We start from the raw sequence: 21,664 nt of genomic DNA on the forward strand, positions 1-21,664 counted from the left end.
GAACTGCAAGCACCCTGCAAGCGTCCCGCGGGGGCCGTGCGACACGGGTGCCCCGCCGTGGCTTTGGGTGCCCGTGGCGAATAGATGACCACATTTTGAAATTAAACGAACTTGCGGTTATGGAGATCTAAAATGAATGTGTGTCTATGGGAGTGTTATTTGATATGTGATCAGTAACGCAACCTAGAGGCCGATTGATGCCAAATTTGACACAGCGCCTTGGGACGGCGTCGCAGAAAAGGTCACCGAGTTTCGTGTAGATCGGACATTGCAAACCTAAGATATGACATCACATCCTGTTTTAGCGTTTTCGCAAACATTTTGTAATTGGGACATTTTTTCGCATATCAGATTTTCCTCTACAAACTTTTATCGCCTTGGTCCAGAGATGGTCCGTGCCAAGTTTGGTGTCCATCGGATTTGCTGCTTCTGAGGAGTTAATTAAAATAGGTTTTTCAGTTATCGCGATTTAGCTAAATGAAAACGTCATCGCACAAAGGCGTGTCCTATACCAAATGAATTGCCAGTATCCCCCAAAAACGTAGACAAGGTTTACGAATGTGCGATGTAGTGGTGCGTAGTTACGAGGCAAAATGTGCCTTGGTTCAAAATCCCATTGAAATGAATGGGATTTTCTCACAGTATTTTTGCTTTGATTATAGCGCCACCTTGTGGTCGATAGTCCATTCCAAACATAAGATATGACATCACTTCCTGTTTTTAGTGTTTTTAGCAAACATTTATTAGCTTATAATTGCGACATTTTTTGTCGGATCAAAATTTCCTCTACAAGCTTTTTTCAGCTTGGTCCAGAGATTATCCGTGCCAAATTTGGTGTCGGCCCAGCATAGACTGTAAGGTTCCCAGCCTTGGCTTGGACCCCAAATTATGGGTCACTCGTAGACATAAACCCACAGACATGATTTAGTTTTTTTAGTTTCACAACATTACTGTTTTGGTTCACTCTCACCACTCTCATAGCGTCGTTTCCAGCCGCCGTCTTTTGCTGACATTCATCAGGTGGACATCATCACATCTCCAGATTAATGTGTAAATAGACAACTGTTTGCTAAAAAGTTTTCCATATAAACATAAAAGGTTATACGTCCTCAAATGGCCAGAAAAATCAGTTCTAGTAATTTGCATTATTACAAATGTCAATGTGATTTTGAATGAGGTTTTCTTCGGAAACAGATAGCAGATGTTCTGGTTTCCCTTTGTTTCTCTATAGTGTTGGGAAATTATTTTCTTTACTTATTTTAATTTTAACCAGATCAATACTCCTACTGTCAATCGCCTAAAGGTGGTCATGCATACTTTTATTTCCAGAACAATGGACGTCCAAAATAACTCTTTAAGTAAAATTCCAATTTGACCTCAACTAAGAAATAAATTGCTTTTATGTACGTGATATAAGATAAGAAAACCTTTATTTGTCCCACAGTGGGGAAATTGCGTTTTGCAACAGCAAAGACAAGAGCAGTGATAGATAAGTGAATATAATAATATAACGGTTTAATTCAATGTAGACTCGTACATAGTTTGTCAAATCATTCATTCATGTAGCTGACGCTTTTATCCAAAGCAACTTACAATTGCTATACCTGTCAGAGGTCGCATGCCTCTGGAGCAACTAGGGGTTAAGTGTCTTGCTCAGGGATACATTGGTGGAAGTGTCACAGTGGGGAATTGAACCCGACTCTCTCACACCAAAGCCATATTATTATCCATTGCCCCATTGCCACAATTCATTGTGTCTGTCGGTCTCTCATTCATCTCATCCTTCATGTACCTCCTGCCTTTGGGTAGATACCGAGATGTCAGCTGCAGCTCACAGTCAGAGAAGTGCTCTAATCTTGACCTGGGCCTGCTGGACTTTGGAGCTTCCTACACTTTCATACTCGTGGAGGTGAAGGATGCTTGCCATACAAGTTTATATACAGATCTCACCAGTTATACAACATAAAAGAACCCCCTCTGTGTGTTTTGTCAGGAATCAGGTAAAATTGTGCCCCACAAGATGGAGGACGTAAAAGCCAACAACGTGCACATTGCCTGGCAGATCCCCCAGTACGTCTTCCTAACTGTAGGAGAGGTCATGTTCTCCATCACAGGCCTGGAGTTCTCCTACTCACAGGTTTGTCACGACACACACTAAGTATCAATTAGGTAATTACTCTGTATTCTTTATATTGTTAATACTTCACCTTTGTTTTTAGTATCACCACATGTAGGTCTAAAGGAAAACATTTGCAGCTTCCTTCTTCAAGGATGACAGCAGTTACTGTCAGCTTGGATTCATGAGGATTATTAGTGTAAACCGAAAGGATGGATTTCTTGATCCAGGAAACACAAATTCACCACATGAAAGGCAGTCTTCTTAGTAATGCGAAAAAATAAGAAGAAAGAAATTTGAAGATTTTAGCAGCAGTGTTTGGAACATGTTGAGCATACAGTTGGCAATGAAAAAGAGCATTATGCTGCTGGAGTAGTTTGAAAAGCTCTATTGGCATTTTGATACTTTCTTCTCACCTTCTCACTTGGTTGACATATGAATCCCCTATTACTGCCATAAATCTAAGCTGACTGCAGTTGCAAGATGTCTTTTAAGAGCCACCATTCAAACCTATAAGGATTAAGTGATTGATAGTGAAAACATAGGCTTTTGGAGAGGCTGTCCTTGAAAGATCCGATAAACTCGGTAGTTAAAACGGCTACTTCTTGGAAATCAATACATCTTCGGTAGTGACTTTAGGCTCCATAAGTGGGTGTCCAACCAATAAATGATGACAAAATGTTTTAACAATTCTGCCTTTTTACTTGTTCTCTTAAATTAAATGTATGTTTAAACTTTCTCTCCATAAATTTTTAGCCCACTGGTTTACCCTTAAGATTGTCTGATGTCCAGCTCCCAACATTTTCTAGGATTAGGCAGTAATGATCCCAGTACATGCAACTTTTAAATATGTATATGAGCCCAGTGACTCTTTTCTTCAATACCTGTGGACATCTCTCTTCCCGTCAGGCTCCAGTCACCATGAAGTCAGTCCTGCAGGCCGGCTGGCTGCTCACTGTCGCATTTGGGAATGTGATAGTGCTTATTGTGGCAGAGGGTGCAGGACTGGAACAGGTACGATGTCGTGGGACATTGTGGGAGACATTGAAATTTCTTTAACAATATAAGTCAGGAGGATATACATACCAAAACCATAGTTGACCACCTTTTCTATGGAATAGTTTTAAGGCTGAAATATATCTTAATGTCATGAGCACATACAGTATCCCACAAAAATGAGTACACCCCTCACATTTAAAAAAAATTATTTCTTTTCATGTGACAACACTGAAGAAATGACACTTTGCTACAATATAAAGTAGTGAGTGTACAGCTTGTATAACAATGTAAATTTGCTGTCCCCTCAAAATGACAACAAATGTGAAAGTGAAGTGAAAATGTATAAATTGGGTCTAATTAGCCATTTTTCCTCCCTGGTGTCATGTGACTCATTAGTGTTACAAGGTCTCAGGTGTGAATGGGGAGCAGGTGTGTTAAATGTGGGGTTATCGCTCTCACACATACTGGTAACTGGAAGTTCAACATGGCACCTCATGGCAAAGAACTCTCTGAGGATCTGAAACAAAGAATTGTTGCTCTACATAAAGATGGCCTAGGCTATAAGAAGATTTCCAAGACCCTGAAACTGAGCTGCAGCACTGTGGCCAAGACCATACAGCAGGACACGTTCCACTCAGAACAGGACTTGTCATGGTCGACCAAAGAAGTTGAGTACACATGCTCAGCGTCATATCCAGAGGTTTTCTTTGTAATAGACGTATGAGCATTGCTGCAGAGGGGCACTGCATCAAATTGGTCTGCATGGCTGTTGTCCCAGAAGGAAACCTCTACTAAAGATGATGTACAAGAAAGCCTGCACACAGTTTGCTAAGGACATGGATTACTGGAACCATGTGCTGTGGTCTGATGAGACCAAGATAAACTTATTTGGTTCAGATGGTGTCAAGCTTGTGTGGCGGCAACCAGGTGAGGAGTACAAATCGACTGACTGGGCCGCAGGGCAGTATTCCAACATGATAACGGCCCCAAACACACCTCCAAGACGACCGCTGCCTTGCTAAAGAAGCTGAGGGTAAAGGTGATGGACTGGCCAAGCATGTCTCCAGACCTTACCCTATTGAACATCTGTAGGGGCATCCTCAAACGTAAGGTGGAGGAGCGCAAGGTCTCTAACATCTACCAGCTCCATGATGTCGTCATGGAGGAGCGTAAGAGGACTACAGTGGCAACCTGTGAAGCCCAAGAGGGTTAACACAGTGCTGGAAAATAATGGTGACCCAAAAAAAATATTGACACTTTGGGCCCAATTTGGACATTTTCACTTAGGGGTGTACTCACTTTTGTTGCCAGCGGTTTAGACATTAATTGCTGTGTGATGTGTTATTTTGAGGGGACAGCAAATTTACACTGTTAAATAAGCTGTACACTCACTACTTTACATTGTAGCAAACTGTCTTTTCTTCAGTTACCATAGACTGTATATAAAAAGGTTGTTACATGAAAAGAGATAATCAAATATTTACACAAATGTGAGGGGTGAACTCACATTTGTGAGATACTGTATGTGTAACAGTAAGCTCTTTTAAAGGGTCGCTTCCCCTAAGTATTTTCTCACTTCTCTCTTGTGGTATCCGGCAATGAAGATAGATTTGTTATTTGCCTTGGTTATCTTTTTCTGCTGTTACCTCAAAAAAGGTAAACTTCATTGTGGGCCTTCACAGCATTGAAAGACTGCATTTATAAAAGTAATAATGTGTTTTTCCAGATCGTGCACTGTGCATTCTGGTTACTCTGTAAATAGCGCCAGTAGTTATATAATTTCCTACATGTCATTCTTCAGTGCTGTGAGCACCACAAATGAAATTCCAATCTCCTCCATCGTAGTTTTTTGTTTTTTTCCTTGATGATGCTGTTCTAACTTTTTAATCTCTGTATTGCTTATAATCACTTTATCAAGTTTAAATTTGGCCTATAAAACACCTTTTTATTACGGTCTCACACAAAACACATCCAACTAACTTTCTAATCCTTTTATCATAAAATGTTACAAGAATTTTATTTTGCTTCTCAAGAGTGCAGCAAACCTCGACAAGGAACTAAATGCTTCTCTATTCAGTACAGTTAATACACTAGCTGTCATTTTCTTGTCCTAGTGGATTGAGTTCCTGCTGTTTGCCTGCCTGCTGTTGGGCGTCTGCGTCATCTTTTCTATCATGGCCTACTTCTACACGTACGTTGACCCTGATCAGCTGGACAAGATTTACCCGGAGGATGCCCAGAAGGAGGAAGATTACGACCATGGCGACAAGAAGAAAAAAACTGATGACATACAACTGAACCAAACGGGAAAGAGCACCAATTTGTAACTGCACCACTTTACACCATCAAAATATTAACAGTCTAAATAATCAGGATCCTCTATTTCCTCATTACTCAGATTAGGATCAGAGTCTTGAGGATTTTCTGGACTAAGGGCTAGAAAAGTACATGGCCTTGAACTGTAAAATGTTTTCTATTCTAAAACAGAAAAGAAAATCTTAATTACAAACCAGGTAATGTTCTAATGTTAGTAATACTGGTAGTATTACTAACATTAGTAGTATTTCCACATATTTACTTAACTAAATCAAATATATAATGAAACATTAAATATTGTAAATTGCTAATATGTTAGCATCACTTTCTTTACCACTACGACAATTGAACTGTGTGGTTGAGCATGATTTTAGACAGTAAAAGATCATACTTGTGAACTTATTTCAACGTGTATATAATGGAATAACATATCATATTAACAACAATGAATGAGACAGACATTTTGTTTTTTCTTTTCTTTGTTGATTTAGCTTCACTACCTTTACCTTAAATGAAAATCAACCTGTTTGATAGAGCATGTTTTTAACAAATGAGTTGACCCTTACTACACAAGGCCTCAAAAATCATGTTGAAAAAATATGCCCAATTTTTCTCATGTCTGGAGTGACTTTTTTGTTACTAACTTCTAATAAGGAGGCTTACCAAAAAGGCATACTATTTAAAGACAGATTTTAGCATAACATACCTAAAGCGTTTTTCATTACAACAGAGTGACTCAAAATGTGCTCTACCAAACCGTTCGAGCAGAACATTAAAAGGGTTATGGTACTTTTGTGATAATGAAGCAGTGTGAAGTGATCAATGGATCTTCTGGTTAGAAGTACAGGATTTGTTTGTCACATCATTCAATATAGTGTTTGAAATGTTTCTTAACACCCCAGTCAATTCAACATTTTTAACCTGACTGAATACATGATCGTGTTTAAAAGATGCTGAATACTGTGATATACCACACCACGATCAACACTCTTATTATAAATGAATGTCGACCATTATATGCTGTATATATTTGTTGCATAAATATTACATTGATATTAAGTCCATATCAATGTAATATTTTCTATGATGCTACATAATAACCGTAACCTGTACTGGTTTTGACAGAACACATTGAAGAAATTGTTTACATGGTTTGCCTTTACCAATGATATTAAAGGACCATGGTTATTGGTGGTTTTGTATCTTATAGGTCATTCATTTAAAATTCAGTAGAGAACAGTACAATTAACCCATTTTTAAAGCATTGCAAATGTTTAAGTTTAATACAACACAATGAAACATTTGTAGCCTTTATTTTTTGTGAGCTGCCTTATTATTGATCGGTCTAAAAACTCAGCTTGATGACATTTAGGAGCAGACGTTGATATTTCTGTGTAGGAAACCAAATGAATTTTCTTTTCCTGAAGTTTTCTTATTGTCCATCTTCTGGGTTTGATTTTCCACAAAAAGCAAAGCTGATCAATGCCACATCATCAAGGAAATCCTACTTGCATTACCACACAACAATCAAGAAATAGTCAGATCTGTAGTTTATGTGCTAAAACATGCAACACCAACAGTGTGGTCCTTTAACTTCATAAAATACTTTAATTTATTTTGTAGTCAGGGAATGTGTAAATGCTGCTCCCTATAAACTGTAAACAGTTGTTTTTGTGCCATTTATTTTTGAGCTGTCAATTTTGAAGAAGATGAAAATGTGCATTGCTATCAATTTTAATAAGAAAATAATTTTGTACTAAAATGTTGAAATTGTAAAATCATTTTAAAACAATGAATATCTACGTTCACTCTCTAGAATGCAATTTAGTAAAAAAAAATGTTAGTAGACAGTTTACATTTATTATTCTTATACATGTGCAACCTTCCTTTCTCCCGCAGCTGTGAGACCTGCGGCGGCAGACTGTATTCAAACAGACCCATGTCATTGAGTGCTCCTTAACAGCTTCAATCAATCATTAAACCATTACGATCAGCCTTCTGGTTGTTCTGTGGCAATTTTCATTAGTAAATGACAGGCAAACATTACGCAGAAAACAAATGTTCACATTGCAGGAATATTACCTTGAATTATGTGGCTTATTAGCATACTAAATTGATTTAGGTGGTCATTTTGCTTACTCTGGAAGATCCAAACAGGATTAGTATGTGCAGGACAACAAAAACAAGGAAATGTTAAAGCCACTTAATGGCGTCACTCATCACATTATGATTAGTTGTGGTTGTGACTTCCCACATCCGGGGTTAATCTCAGGAGGACCTTGAAAGATGAGAGGAGAAAGAAAAGCAGGGTGAACGTCTTTTGTTGATCTTCATCTTTCCTCCCTCACTTCTTACTGACACCAAAGGATTACCAGTAGCTTGGAGGACGGATTTCTGCAGCCAAAGATCTCCTGCCTTTTTTTCATAGCTGTAAACTCCAGTGAGACACCCTGAGTTGAAAAGCAAAGACAACCATATCCTGATATTTTCAGATAAAGCGTTCTAAATCGCTCCTGAAGCTCGGACCATTACCAGCGCAATGAGGAGCTTTTCTTCCTCTTCAGGCTTGTATTATGTTGTTTACCGCTGGCAGATATTAAAGCTAGGATGGCATAGTGGTCCTCTCACCTCCTGTGTGCCTTTCCAGTAAAAGCTTTGTGACCCGGTCGATGATATCAGGATGCACCAGGCAGTCTAACAGGTCATTAGTGGTTATTGTTGTATGTACTGGTTCCTCATAATCCTCTGAAGACTTCTCTGACGCCACATCAGCATGGTCACATGGTCTATATTGAGTTAAACCAGGGCTACATTCACATTTTCCCTGGTTGACAGCAGATGCAAGCTTGGTTTTCGTTGCCGCATCTGAGTTGGCGGTGCAGTCATCTGGAGTTTGGGCATTACAGTTCCTGGAAGATTTGACCTCCAGATCTTTAGTGGTCACCCCCCTCGTTTCTGGCGAGTACTCTTGCTGACAGCACACAGGGATGAGATGTGGTCCAAAGGGAACGCTGAAGAGCGCAGAATCCCTGACCAAATCGCTGTTTGTCCTGATTTGTCCTCTGGAGTCCCGCTTGACTGGTCGGGTGTCTCTTGGGTCCTGGGTCAGTTTGCTGTGGCAGAGGCCCTGCTGTCTTTGAGCAGAAGCTCTCACTGCCATGTTCACATACTGCATGTTGTCATTATGGGATGCTACTCCTTCCTGTAGAAACATGACACAAACAAAGTTTTTCAGAGAGCTCCCCAAACAATAGCTGCCAGCTCAGAAGCAGCCTCGTCACGTGTGTGGAAGGCTATTTTTATTCCTAAACACAATACATTCAATACAAATTTGTAGTTGTGGGGAGCAAGTCTAAAGAGGCTGCTGACTCAACAATGATGAAGGTGACGTTGACCGTGCAAGGCATTGTTTGAGTTTGAGGTTTCAATCCAACTTTGGGCCTTTCATAAAAATGTTAAAGCCTCTTATCTTAGTTGGTAGCGTTAGGTTGCGTCATGTTTGTTTCCCCAAAAAGAAATTCAGGAAAACGCAGCACTCCAGTGGTAAAGAAAAGCAAAAGAATAATCTCATAACTAATACTTTAATGGGGAGTAGTAGTTTCAAAACAAGACACTGCAGACAATACTTTAAAGTGCTAATACAATGAAGTGAATGGGGTAAAAGAAACACATAGACTGAACCAGTTTTTTTTCTTACAAACAAAAACCTACTACACACAGGACTCTGTACTTAGCTTTTTATTAATGTCTGTTTATATGCTCAAATGCCGAGATAATATACACTGAACAGGCCCTACAGTGAGGGACTGGCATTATTCTTCTAAATTTCAAGCTGAAGCATCCCAGCAGCTTTAATCTCACCACAACATCTGTGTTTCTGTACTGCTGCTCATACTGTGACTACACAGTAAATTACCTCCTGTAGGTGGGATAAATATACCTTATCAGTGGTAGAAGCAGCCTGGCTTTGCCAACTGATACACAGAGAAAGAAGAATGTGCGGGAGGTACAGTGGTTAGTCATCATATCATCATTAGCATAGGCAGACCAGAGTCTCATCAGGCTTCTGGAGATCCGGATAAGTTCCAAGCACAAAATTCAGTTATACGTTACACCTAAAAAATTGCACAATGGAGGATTTCTTGTACCCGACCAAAATAACAAAAGTTCACAACTTTACTTTAAATTCACAACAAATTAAACGAGGCAATTAATGAGCTTACTGAGACAGAGGTTCTGACTTTGCAAGATGAAGTGTTTAGCGGGATTACACCCAGATGGCACATTCTATGGTGTGTCTAGAATTTTTAAAAACACTTTATTATCATTTATTATCATGATGAAGAAGAAAACATTACAATCATATCATCAAGATACGATTAAACTGAAAATCTCAGGCCTAATTTAGGCCACTACCAGATGAAAGGATTGAAATGAGTAACGAGTTTTCTGATTTTACCATACAGTCCTCCTTGTATAGTGAGAAGTAGTTAGTGTTAAAAAGAAACAACACTGTAAATATATATATTTTTTGTGGCTGCACCAATACAAGCAAGAGGTAGTAATCAGAGAGCTACTGATTTTTAGGGCGTAATTAATATCACAGTATTAATTTGCTACCTCGGTGGGGTTGAGCCAGTCATCAGTGTTGTCATCACTTGGTGCACTTTTAAGCGCACTGACAACAGCCTTGGTCACAGCTTCACTGACTCTTGCCACGTCATCCACTTCCTGTGTAGGAAAGAAAGCCAAGCAAAATAAGAACGAGTACTGCATATCAAGATAATTACAGGTATGCTGGAGGCACAGATTGTTGTGTCTGTGACCTTGAAGGGAAAACTGGGGAGGGACCTGCTCTTTGAATACACATTTGTCTGGCAGTGGAGAACTTTTCATGCGGCACACACATCTCGTTGTGCGCTCACACTCATCATAATGACAGGGAATCTTTTACTGCCAGACCTGTTCATTACTCAAAGCTGAGAGGGGCCTTCATCTGGGAGCACTAAACGCTGAGCAGGAACTCTTCAGGGCAAATTTGTTTTTCAAACTTTCTCTGAAACTCATGGAACATCGTCATTATTTCAGGTTCTGAGCCAAATAGTTCAGGGTGAGGGCGAGACATAATCGGGTTGCTTACCAACTCGATCCAGGAGTTGACGCTGACAGTGATGGGATCCACTGACTCCACATAGTGCCACCAGTGTCTGGGGACATAAAGCACCTGAGCAGAAAAGATTAAAAGACCTCAGAAGCTTAAATGGATAAACATTTTCCTGACATCACCCACTCCCTTCCTTTTTGTCGTTAAGCCTTTGTGATTAATGTTCCACTAGATGGCAGAATAACCCTTTCCCCCACAGACTCTCAGTGGCTCACCCATTCATAAAGTGACTATTTTAAAATGGACTAGCCTTATTGATCATCTGCCTTCTCAGCAGTCCTGATTCACCTGTGGTCTGACAAGACAAGATCAACGATTTGTTCTTTGATTTGATTTGATTTGCAGAGGTAGAGCCATCCTGTAGGAGATTACTATAGATATGAAAACTATCCATTCTGTGTCAACAGCTATATTTCCAGATTTATGGTAAAAAATAATCCAAGCACAAAGGTTCACTTTCAGCAGTATGTAAATGCCAGGCCAAAGGCAGCCACGACTGGAACAGTTAATTGATTTGGAGATTGCGGACAGCCCTAGAAGAATAAAGGAGGCCACTGACATCTAACTCCAAAGGCCAGCATTGAACCAAGACGGGTCACAAACGGTTTCCCATATTTAACCACTTGTTACTGTGTGACTAAAAGACCAGATTAAAGTAACGCGATAACACCTGAACCAATTCCATTTACTAAACAAAGACTGCTGTTGAAAGCTTCATGTGCTTTTTTTCTACCATGCTCAGTTCCCAAAGCTCAAAGTCATTTCAAGGATCCACACGGACAAGCCAGGTCTTATTTACACCAAAACTACCTTGATGGAACTGTGGTAATAAGATGGTGATACTGGAGAAACAGAAGATAGGGTTTTTCAAGCCTTTTGTCTTATCATCTGTATAACCATCAGCATTTAATATGAGGTAAAATAAGCAGAAATGATCTGCTGATGAATCAACAGTGACCTTGACCTGGACATTTCTTCACCAGCCTTCAGAGTTACTCGACAGCTGGGTTTTGTGCTGCTGATAGGAGAGCATTTAGTGCGCTACAGGAGCTCAGGCACAAGCAGATGGTGAAAAGAGACAGATGGCTAATTGCTTTGTCACCATTTTGACTCTTGAAGAATAAAACAATGCAGCCGGAATCTAAAACGAGGCAAAGCAGGACAAATAAATCCAGGAAGACTTTTGCAGGATTGAAAACTACATCAAAAGAGGACATGTCTGAAATTTACATCTTCTGAATGCACAACACCTCAATCATAACTATACTCACTCTGAACTCACCTGCTTCTAAAGCAGAGCAGGTCATTGGAACATTTGATCTACTGGCCTAGACTTGACCCTGTTTTTTTTCCTCTCCTGATAAGACATCAAGAGCAGTGACGCCGATGACTTTGATATAGCTTAATCTTCCACTTCAGAATAAATGCTTCAGTCTGCTGAAGACAATACACTGTAACTGAGAAGATCACACAAGTCATGAATGTCGCCTTTCTTCACACATCTGTGGAGGACACCACGACAAATAAATCTCAGTGTTGAGTCTTCTTTTACATGTTCAGAGCTTAAGGATCAATAAACCAAGATTTAATGGAACAACTTCTTCTGTGTCAGTTATAATCAATCACCTACGGTGGTTTTTCAATGTCTAAAAAACACAACAGAGTTAAAAGTGATGAAAAAAAATGGTTTTGATGTGCTTAGTTTAATGTAAAATGTTTTTCCTTACTGTACAGTCAGCTCACTATTTGGTATGATACATGATACACAGCTCACAGTTCAATACAGCTACAAAATCTTCTACAAATCTGACAATTGCTTAGGCTTTTATAATAGTCTTCTTTAACGACAGCAACTAAAAATATTTTCATTATTGATTAATTTGCTGGTTATTTTGGGAATTAATTGTTTAGTCCCATGTTTCCCAAATTTAGGGTCGGAACCCAAAATGGGTCGCAGTCCCATTTTTACTGGCTTGCTAATTAACACTGTTACAAAATGTAAATATGTGAATGAATGATCTTTTTTGCTACACTACACTTTTCTCGCTCTTTTCTTCCTAACCTGATCTTCTGTCCACAATCATACGGAATTTTTATGTCTGTAGTCTGTAATCCGTTACTGTCAATCCTATGATATTAGTGCCAGTTTATTAATGTTGGCTTCACCAAAGCAATTCAGAATGGAGAGGAGAAGCTTCGATGTGTAATATGTGGGCAAATGCTCAGTAATGAGGGTATTAAAAAAAAAAAAAGAATCAATAAATTGGACAGGTATCTCCAAACAAAACATTTGCTGTATCTGGGAAAGACATTTTTCTTTGCAAAGAAGAATCCTTCAAGATGTTTTGATTCAATATGGCACAACATACTTGTGTGAAGCTGGCTTTCCCACTCTAGCATACCTGAATAACCAATTCAGAAAGACTAAATGCTCAGTATGACCTTAGCACTTTCAAAAACCCAGAGTAAAGATCAACTGTTTCAAAACTTCACCCAGCCACATACTTCTCATTAAATTCAGGTCATGTCTAAAGACATGTTGGTGATGATTGGAAGGGATGAGAAAATGATAGTAGAGAAAGGGGTGACACACAGAAAGAAGAACAGACGTTTTATATACATGGTTTGTTTAGCCTTTTATCCATACTTTGTAAATGTGCATGTATATTTGTAAATTGGGGCCCAGGGACACACCAGATTTCTCTCTTGGGTCTTGAGCTGAAAAAGTTCAGGAACCAGTGGTTTAGTCTTTAAAATGTCAGAAAACAGTTTTGTCTGACCAACTCCTCCTAATACACTCACTGGTCATAAAATGAAATTAAAATTCTTGAGAGAAAATTATTTTATATTTCTGGCCAAGGACATGGTCATGTGTTTTCAAGAAAATCAGCATTTGTAGACTTTCCGGCAGCACAGTACAGTCTTAATTTAATTCCACCCTCTGGCATTCAATGAATGTAGACCAAACAATGGGCACATTTTAGGAGGACTGTTTCTGGGATACATTACATTTTTGTATTGTAAAACACTGTGTCGAGAATCCTGACCTGTCCTGGCTGCAGAGTGACCGTATGTGCCCTGGCTTCCTGAAATGCAGGGAACCTCCTCAAGTCTGGATTGAGAACATCTACCTGGCTGAAGACACTGGACTCCTCATAAGGGATCCTGGTTGGGTAGAGGTTAACGGTGTCCTCTGGAGGAAAGAGGTGCCAGCGCTTCCTACGCACAGGAACATTACAGTTATATATGACTTCAGACTAAAAGAGAGGCAAAATATTTTTATTAGAAATTAATTCGGCTGCTTGGTCGGGCACAGTGTTGTGCGTTAATGATCTAGTTAGCCATACTTTCAGGCTTTCCATAACTGTAAACAAAACTTCACAAAAAATAAATTCAACTGATCAACCCAGAATGGACCCAAAATACAGCCTAGGAAGTAATTGTTCCAGTTTCAATAAAATCAATTAAAACAAAAACTGCATGTTTTTTTTCCAAGGTATGACGTTTCAAAAGCAGTAATCTTTTACAAAGGGGATTCAAAATTCCAAATACTTTTTATTCTGCAAGATCATAAAAACGGATGGGGGCCAATAGCAAATCCATCAATGTAAAATAATTCAGTTTTCTCTAACCTAACCTGAAACTCAAACTGCCTTCCCTGAATAATGTGGTTGTTGTTTAGAAACTCTGCCATTTTTGTTTTCTGTTCATCTGACCCACTATTGTCACAAATGTCATCATATCACTCAGCAGTGGATGAGCAGTGTCAAAGAACAGCTTGAGGTGAATTTCATTCCATTTGGGATCAATACCAAATAAAAACAGCCTGAGACCCAATTACAAGGACTGAGATAAAACTGCTGCTCTCGGGGAGAACAGGGGTGTCAGATAAGATACAAAAAGACCATTTCCCTTTTCTTTCTTCTCTCACATTGCCCCATATAGCGCCTCGCCCTCTGGCTCCATTTCCCTCCTGCTCTGGCGAGCTCTGCGACAAATTAACTGTCTTTCAGAGGGCAGAGGACAGATCACACTCTGTAAGGAGTTACAGTACCGTGCACCTTTTGTGTTGCGGAGGAGCTAGGTGTTTACCAGGCTGCGCTGTATGGAATAAAACAGAAAAACCCGACCCAACCAGACTTCAGAGCGGCTTCTTCCCTCAAGCTGCGAAACTCTACAATTCATTGTGAGCACTGCACCATGTAAAACAGTTTTATTTTTATGACTTGTTATGTATCCACCCGACTTGTGATTATATTATCTTTGTAACATTTGCTTTTTGTGAGTAGCATAAAGGAACCTACAACTCCATGTTGTTACACAACCCTGTGTTGTGAAATGATTAATGATTCATAAATCTACCTTGAACCTTCTTTATGCCCAGTTACTCCTCTCTATTAAATGCCTACTATCATCGGTATGAGGGCAATGTCACTTGTTTTATCATCTCTCGTTATACTTTCTGTTGTCCAAATTGAAATCTATATATAAAAATTTGGATTAATAGAGATTACTGTTAGAAATTAGGTCACGGCAAGAAATCAGTTAACCGGCTTAAATGCTCTACACTGCCTGAATGCTGTTAGACTAGTTTACATGCAGATGGTCAGAGTCTCTCTCACATTCTTTCATATTTCTAAATTTCTGAAACAGAGCACAAAACTAACATATTACAAGTTCCAAGGTTACTACTAACTACTATTTATGCCTTAGTTTTGCACCCTTTAAATGAAATCCTTTCTTGTGACTTAAAATAATACTCACAAATCTATGAGGCAGGGACACAAGTGATGCCATATTCAATATCAGAATGGAAACATATTCAAAGTTAATTCTCAGATTGGTCCATTACTGACTTCACTCAAATATCCAACTGTTAAGCTGTGGGTCTTATTTTTGGATAACACAAAAATGTGACAACATTTATCAGTTAAAATAACCACTGAGCAGAAGCAGAGAAAGAAAATCAAATCTATACGTCCACTTTAAAAAGTAAACAAAAAAGTATTTGTAGCATAAAAACAGGAATTACAGACAGGCTATGTCTAATCTCAGGGTTATCAACACAAGACTCCCCAGAGTAGTATCACATTTATCGGAAAGATGAGGAGAGAGAAATGTAAGTATAGTGAGATGTAGTATGATAAATAGGAAATAGTACTTGCCAAAGCAGTATTTAAAAAACATCCACGTAGGTTTACATTAATTTTGTTATCACAATCACATAGGCCAAATGTTATATGTAAATTAGGGAGCGTTTTTAAAGAATATTTTACATTATAGCAAACTACACACTTAAAAGTAGAGATATTTACTTTCACTTTCTTTTCTTGTCCTGTATAGTTGGACATATAAGCACGTTTGTCTAGCAGAAATCTACCCGTGTTTCCTTAAACTGATAAAGAAAATGTAAACAAATGTTTTAGAAATCGGATTACCGACTTACAGTTGCGTTACTTTGGTGCGTATAAAGCAGCAAACGCATGCTATGGTCCTTACCGTCCATGTACCTGCAGTACCAGGTTATAGCCATAAGAGTCCAGGTGGCATGGTGTGTTGGCCCCCTCTGAGCCAATCCATAAGGTGCTCTCTCTCCCATTACGTCCCTCAAAACCAAACTCGGACCACTTTACATGCTGCAACACATTTACACACACCCACACACACATTCAAATGACAATAATAAGACATGAAGACCCCCACCTCATCAGCTGCTTTGACAGGACCCATTATAGGTGACCAATGGAGGTCTGTGTATAGAGAAACCAGGCTATAGTATTTGTCATCTTTCAAGGAAAACTGGTCTGTCAATCATGTCATGCCAACGCACAAAAGTGTAGCAATCACGGCAGCATCCAGAATAATGAAGTCATTACCATATACTGTATGCAGGCAGCTGTAAATGACTGACTGGACAATCTAGCCTTCAGGCAGCTTTTTCCCTGGCACCATTTATCCTGTAAAAAGCCCATCTCTGCCTGTCTCAAAGGCATGAATGTCAGCGGGTAATAATTGCAGGTGGATGCCCAATAAAAATGTATCACCGAGATAAAAATGAAATGAATTGGTGACAGTGGCTTGAGAAACGATGGCACTTTTATGTCTTTACCTACCGAAGGACAAGAATAGCAGCTAATAAAAAGTCGTTATGGGCAAAAGCTTAACATTTTAATTGAAAATGTCAAAACAACGGCGGGAAAAATGCTAGAAAATCAGACTAGACGGGAATATATTGGCTCTTTCAATTTTTTATTTAATGTTTATGCCAAAGCCCTTGCAACTACATTAAAAATGTAGCATGTGAATAACATTTTTTTTTAAAATAGCTTCTAAATGTGTTTATTATCATCTTAAAGAAAATTTGGTGTTCATAACATTCTTGACTTTGCTTAGACAAAGTATGTGTATGTGGTTGTGTCATAATTCTGGGTCATGTTTAAGTCATACATGACCAGCTCCACCTATGTGATACAGACCCACTGCAGCGGAAGAATGTGAATGTGTCTGTGTATGTGAATTCTACACAGTACAGAGTACAGTACAGTAACAATAAACATGCTGACATACATGGAAATATTTATATAATGAAAACACTATTACAAACAGGCTTTTAAATTGACCCTAGCTTCGCTTTCATCTGTTTTAATTTGAGCATATCCTCAATATGCTCTCACTTGAATACATTAAACTACTCAAGAGCAGATCAGTGATGTTCTCTTGGTCTTGTTACTTACACATCTTTGCACCAGACACTGACATTTGGTCAGTCAATTTACAACCCTGTTTCCAAAAAAAGCTACTCATCAAATGTAAACCAAAACTGAAAAGGTTATTGTTTTGGGAGAATGTTACGCCCATTTTGAATATGATGCCAGCAACACAGCTCGAAAGATAATTGGGACAGTGTCATGTTTACCACTCTGTTGCATCACCTCTTCTTACCACTCTGTAAGCATCTGGGAACTGAGGAGACCAACTGCTGAAATCTTGAAAGTGGGATGTTTTCCCATTCTTGCCTGATGAAGGATTTCAGCAGCTCAACAGGTAAGGGTCTCATTGTCGTATTTTTTGTTTTATAATGTGCCAAACATTTTCAATGGATAGGATAGTTTTCCACTTTGCCTCAGTCCATCTTAAATGAGCTTAGGCCCACAGAAGGTGGTGGTGTTTGTGGACCTGGTTTGTACCGGGTTTCCTCTTTGCATGGTAGAGGTTCAACTTGCATTTATGGACGCAGCGACAAACTGCGATTGTTCACAAACAATGGTTTTTGGAAGTGTTCCTTAGCCCTTGCAGTGACGTCCACTTCAAAACTAGTTAATTGTGAGATGTTCCACCAGAAGCTTTCTTATTACATTTCACAACTTTTCCAGTCTTTTCTTGCCACTGTCCCAACTTTTTTGAAATGTCTTGCTGGCATCAAATTCAAAATGGGCATATAATCAAGGCTTCAAGAACAATAAAATTTCAATATTTGATTAAGTGTTCACTGTGATATTTTCAATTAAATGTGGGGTTTCAATATTTTGCACATCACCACATTTTGTTTCTATTTACATTTTACACAATGTGCCAACTTTTTTGGAAACAAGGTTGTAAAATGTAGACTTGTTTTTTTAAAGTTAAATATTAAAACTACAGCGTACAGTAATTTACAATAGCATTCTTCCAACTGTGTGGAAGGCTCTTTCCTGTTTTCAAAGCAGGGTCCATTAAGAAATGGTTTTCCCAGTTTATTAGGACCTTAACTGGCCTGCACAGAACCCCACCTCAACCCCACCTCACATCTTTGGGATGAACTGGAACTAATGCTCTTCTGGCCAAATTGGAGCCCATTCGAATGTAATGTTCAGGTGTCCAATATTCCAAAAATATACTATTTTATTGTCATTTATCATTTTAATATATTCATAAAGCCAGGAATAGATTTAGATTGTCATATCATCACAGGTCCCATCTTTGTGTTTCACAAGCTTTCATCTTGTAACTGGCTCTTGATGCTGACAGAATAACTTAAACACAATACAATGACTGGTAGGTTGGAAAAAAGGTTGGCTTGACCAGGATCTGTCTGGTGCCCATTAACACCTCATGCAAGCCTGCTGTAATTTTCCTTTACCACACTGCCTAGAAAAGGTTGTGTGATTTTTAAAAAAGCCTTGTAGTTGCAATGTCATTCAAAAATCTGAGGTGATAACTAACACAAAGCCTGTAAAACCAAGAAGCATTATAACACTGACCTGATATCTTAACATGTATGCAGGATGGTGATTACCTCAAACATGGAAGGCTGATCTTGAAACAATATGGCGATGTATTTGTAGTCAGCATAGGCCCAATACTCTGATTTGGGGTATTTAAAGAAAGGCCCTACATCTGTCCCAGCCTGGTCCCGGTTCCAGCTGAGAAAGTGCACCAGTTTGGCCTCCACATAAGAACACTGGGTTTCAAACAGTGGTGCTACGAGAGAAGAAGAATATGCCAAGAAACAGTGCAAGACAGAGAGAAATCATTTGAAAATTGTGATAAACTTTCAATAGAATAATTCAACTGATCCATGCTGAAATAAATGCGTATACCAGAATCACAGTACTATGCATCATCATGGGGGTATGAAATTTTATTTTATCTGTTTTTATGAAAAATAAATAACAGTTATAGCAACTTACATGAGAGCAATGTCCTCATGTAAGCTGTTGCAGCTGAAAAAGATGATTTGAAAATCTAATTGGCTTGCTTTTATCAGGGGACACTCTCTGTTATTCATCACAAGAGGAGTCATCACTGTCAAAATGTATTTTTTTCTTCTTCACTTATGTGACATTTTAAATCAGATCATTAAAACAGTCTCCAATACTCCATCAGGTGTGCCAAACTACAGTCTAATCTTTAAATTACCACATGTCAGAGGATTAACTATATAAGACTGCAGACAATTATGTGCTCACTGAACACTGAGTGGAAGTACAGAACTACAATATGAGTCGATGTGCATTGATGTGATCAGGAACACAAAAACAGAAAAGCTTATTCATTTACCATATTGAATGATCAATTATGAGGCAAATGCATTGCCTATAGGAGTGTGCTTTGGCCAGACTCTTAAGAGTCGAGTGGGTAGAAAACCACTGACTCCTCAACAACAATGTTTTTGGGGGGAAACATTTCATGTACTCTGTATCAAAAAGTGCGTTTTCAAAGCGAATTTACAGCAAATGCTGACTTGGGATGATTTTGGGTCACATAAATCCATTTTCAATCGGCATGTTCAATCTACAGTAGATGATTAATTTTGCAGGAATTATTTCAACTCTGATCCGTCTGGATTAATCTTTTCCTCTTACTGTGCGCCTCTTTTTTTTTCCCAAGCCGGAATCGGACGAGTTTGTCACCAAGGCAGTCAGACAGGTGCTCTGCAGTCCAGTGGAGTACAGGCCAGCCACAGGTCATGTTCAGGAAAACTGCGGGCTGCTGCAGATGATGCAAAATCCTCTGGGTCTCTGCTGGGCTGAAGGGTTTAGAGGAGTCGGGAGCAGCCATGGCCTATAGTACATAACGATGCAACAGAGAGGATGTAGATACAGATTAGCTGACAAACAAATGTAAATTCAGCTGTAAGGTTACATTACCAGTCTGTCACAGAGAATATACCAGAGTCTACTATCTACAACGTGTCTTATCTTCTGTCACACAAAGGTGAACATTTGTGTAATTTTTTTTGCTAAAGTTTTTATGTATCTCTGTTGCATTTGTTCCTCCCTCAGTGCTCTATCACTGCACAAACAACCATGAAAAAACACAATTGTGACATCACTAAAAGTGCTGCTGCTCAGGAACCCAGAGAGCATTTGGGAAGAAGAGGAAACTGAAGCTTCCTAATTTTCAAGGATGTTTGTACTATAGCATAAACCTGCAACATAAACAGGTATCACAACTTCAGACAGACATTTACCTACCAGACAGAATGAGGTACCTAAGTCAATGTGTCACTGGAAGTCAGTTTTTAAGGTTAACCAAAACCATGGGCATTTGATCCTATGACAATCTCTACTCTCGATAGCCTTGAGATCTGCTCCCATTCACTGGCAAGAGCATTAGTGAGGTTAGCCACTACTATGTCCAGTTTATCTCAAAGGTGCTGGATGGGGTTAAGGTCAGGGCTCTGTGCATGCTAGTCAGGTTTTTCCTTACCAAACTATAGTGCATCTCATAGAACCACATAGAATCACATAGGTGGAACTGGTCAGGTATGACTGGATTTATCCATTACCAAGAAGTCATCTGAGCAAAAAGTACATGCCCATATGGGGTCATTTACACTTCACAAAATGGTATTAACACACCACACAAGTAACAAGACATTGCAGTTACGTCACATTAATGCTAGCTACTGGTATTAAGCAACTTTAACTTTATAATTGCGGTTTCTCCTCCAAAAATAATCCCTTATTTTTTTACAGTGACACTTTTGGTAGTCAGTTCTGTACCAGTACTAATGCATCCTCCTCTTAAGGTCCTTTTCAGAAACGTTGCTGTGTAACGTTACACTGATCAAATGCGTTATCAGAACATATTTTTCCTGAAAACTTACTTCTGAGTGTAATATTATATTGATGACGATAAGTAACGATAAACGTTCATAAAATATACACTTTCAATCATCATTACCACCACTGATGAACCCCACAAAGAATATTAACGTTATATCGTTTTAAACAGCAACGTTACTTGGAGGTGCACGCAATTCTCGCTGGCATGCAGAACTCGGCACAACACCGTAAAGTCATTTGTTTCAGCAAACTACACGATGCTATTAGCTAAGTTAACGTTAGCTGGCAGGCTTCGATTTCAGTGTCAAATCACTTTCCCAGGAAAGCTAACGTTAGTTGGTTTCGCGGAAAGAAAGGGTTGTCTTGCAAAAACAGGGGACTCACCTTTCACTACACGTGCAGTTGATGTCCTGACGGAAGTAAACAAACCTCACATGACAGTGTACTGTTTCTTTATACATCGGGAACGCCTCACTGTAAATCTACTCCATTCCGGCTCTGCGGTCGGGGTACCAGCCC

The 21,664-nt window shown here is 39.1% G+C and overlaps 2 protein-coding genes across 4 annotated transcripts in view; one reads left to right on the plus strand and one right to left on the minus strand.

Annotated features, from left to right (window-relative positions):
- Positions 1 to 7,426, plus strand: part of slc15a2 (solute carrier family 15 member 2) — a 23,562-nt gene extending 16,136 nt beyond the window's left edge. The window contains 4 exon segments of the mRNA XM_038721077.1: positions 1,810 to 1,909; positions 1,994 to 2,137; positions 3,026 to 3,130; positions 5,230 to 7,426. Coding sequence (XP_038577005.1) covers positions 1,810 to 1,909; positions 1,994 to 2,137; positions 3,026 to 3,130; positions 5,230 to 5,442 — 562 coding nt within the window. The 3' untranslated portion in view covers positions 5,443 to 7,426.
- hspbap1 (hspb associated protein 1) lies at positions 6,760 to 21,640 on the minus strand. Of its 3 annotated transcripts, none has more exons than XM_038721078.1 (9): positions 21,530 to 21,640; positions 19,940 to 20,138; positions 19,265 to 19,297; positions 18,871 to 19,055; positions 16,095 to 16,231; positions 13,643 to 13,814; positions 10,572 to 10,655; positions 10,052 to 10,162; positions 6,760 to 8,633 (listed from the first exon to the last, which is right to left on the minus strand). In XM_038721078.1, exons 2-9 carry the CDS (start codon positions 20,133 to 20,135, stop codon positions 8,034 to 8,036), a joined length of 1,518 nt encoding a protein of 505 aa, XP_038577006.1. In that variant the 5' UTR covers positions 20,136 to 20,138; positions 21,530 to 21,640; the 3' UTR covers positions 6,760 to 8,033. The 3 variants fall into 3 exon arrangements, with proteins under 3 accessions (XP_038577006.1, XP_038577007.1, XP_038577008.1); XM_038721079.1 differs by lacking the exon at positions 21,530 to 21,640 and adding an exon at positions 21,324 to 21,495; XM_038721080.1 differs by lacking the exon at positions 19,265 to 19,297.
- Between the last annotated feature and the right edge of the window lie 24 nt (positions 21,641 to 21,664).

This window comes from Micropterus salmoides, unplaced genomic scaffold (assembly GCF_014851395.1).
Source record: "Micropterus salmoides isolate LMB-PRFRI ecotype aquatic unplaced genomic scaffold, ASM1485139v1 Ms_hic_scaffold_15, whole genome shotgun sequence".
In the NCBI taxonomy this organism is placed as follows: domain Eukaryota; kingdom Metazoa; phylum Chordata; class Actinopteri; order Centrarchiformes; family Centrarchidae; genus Micropterus; species Micropterus salmoides.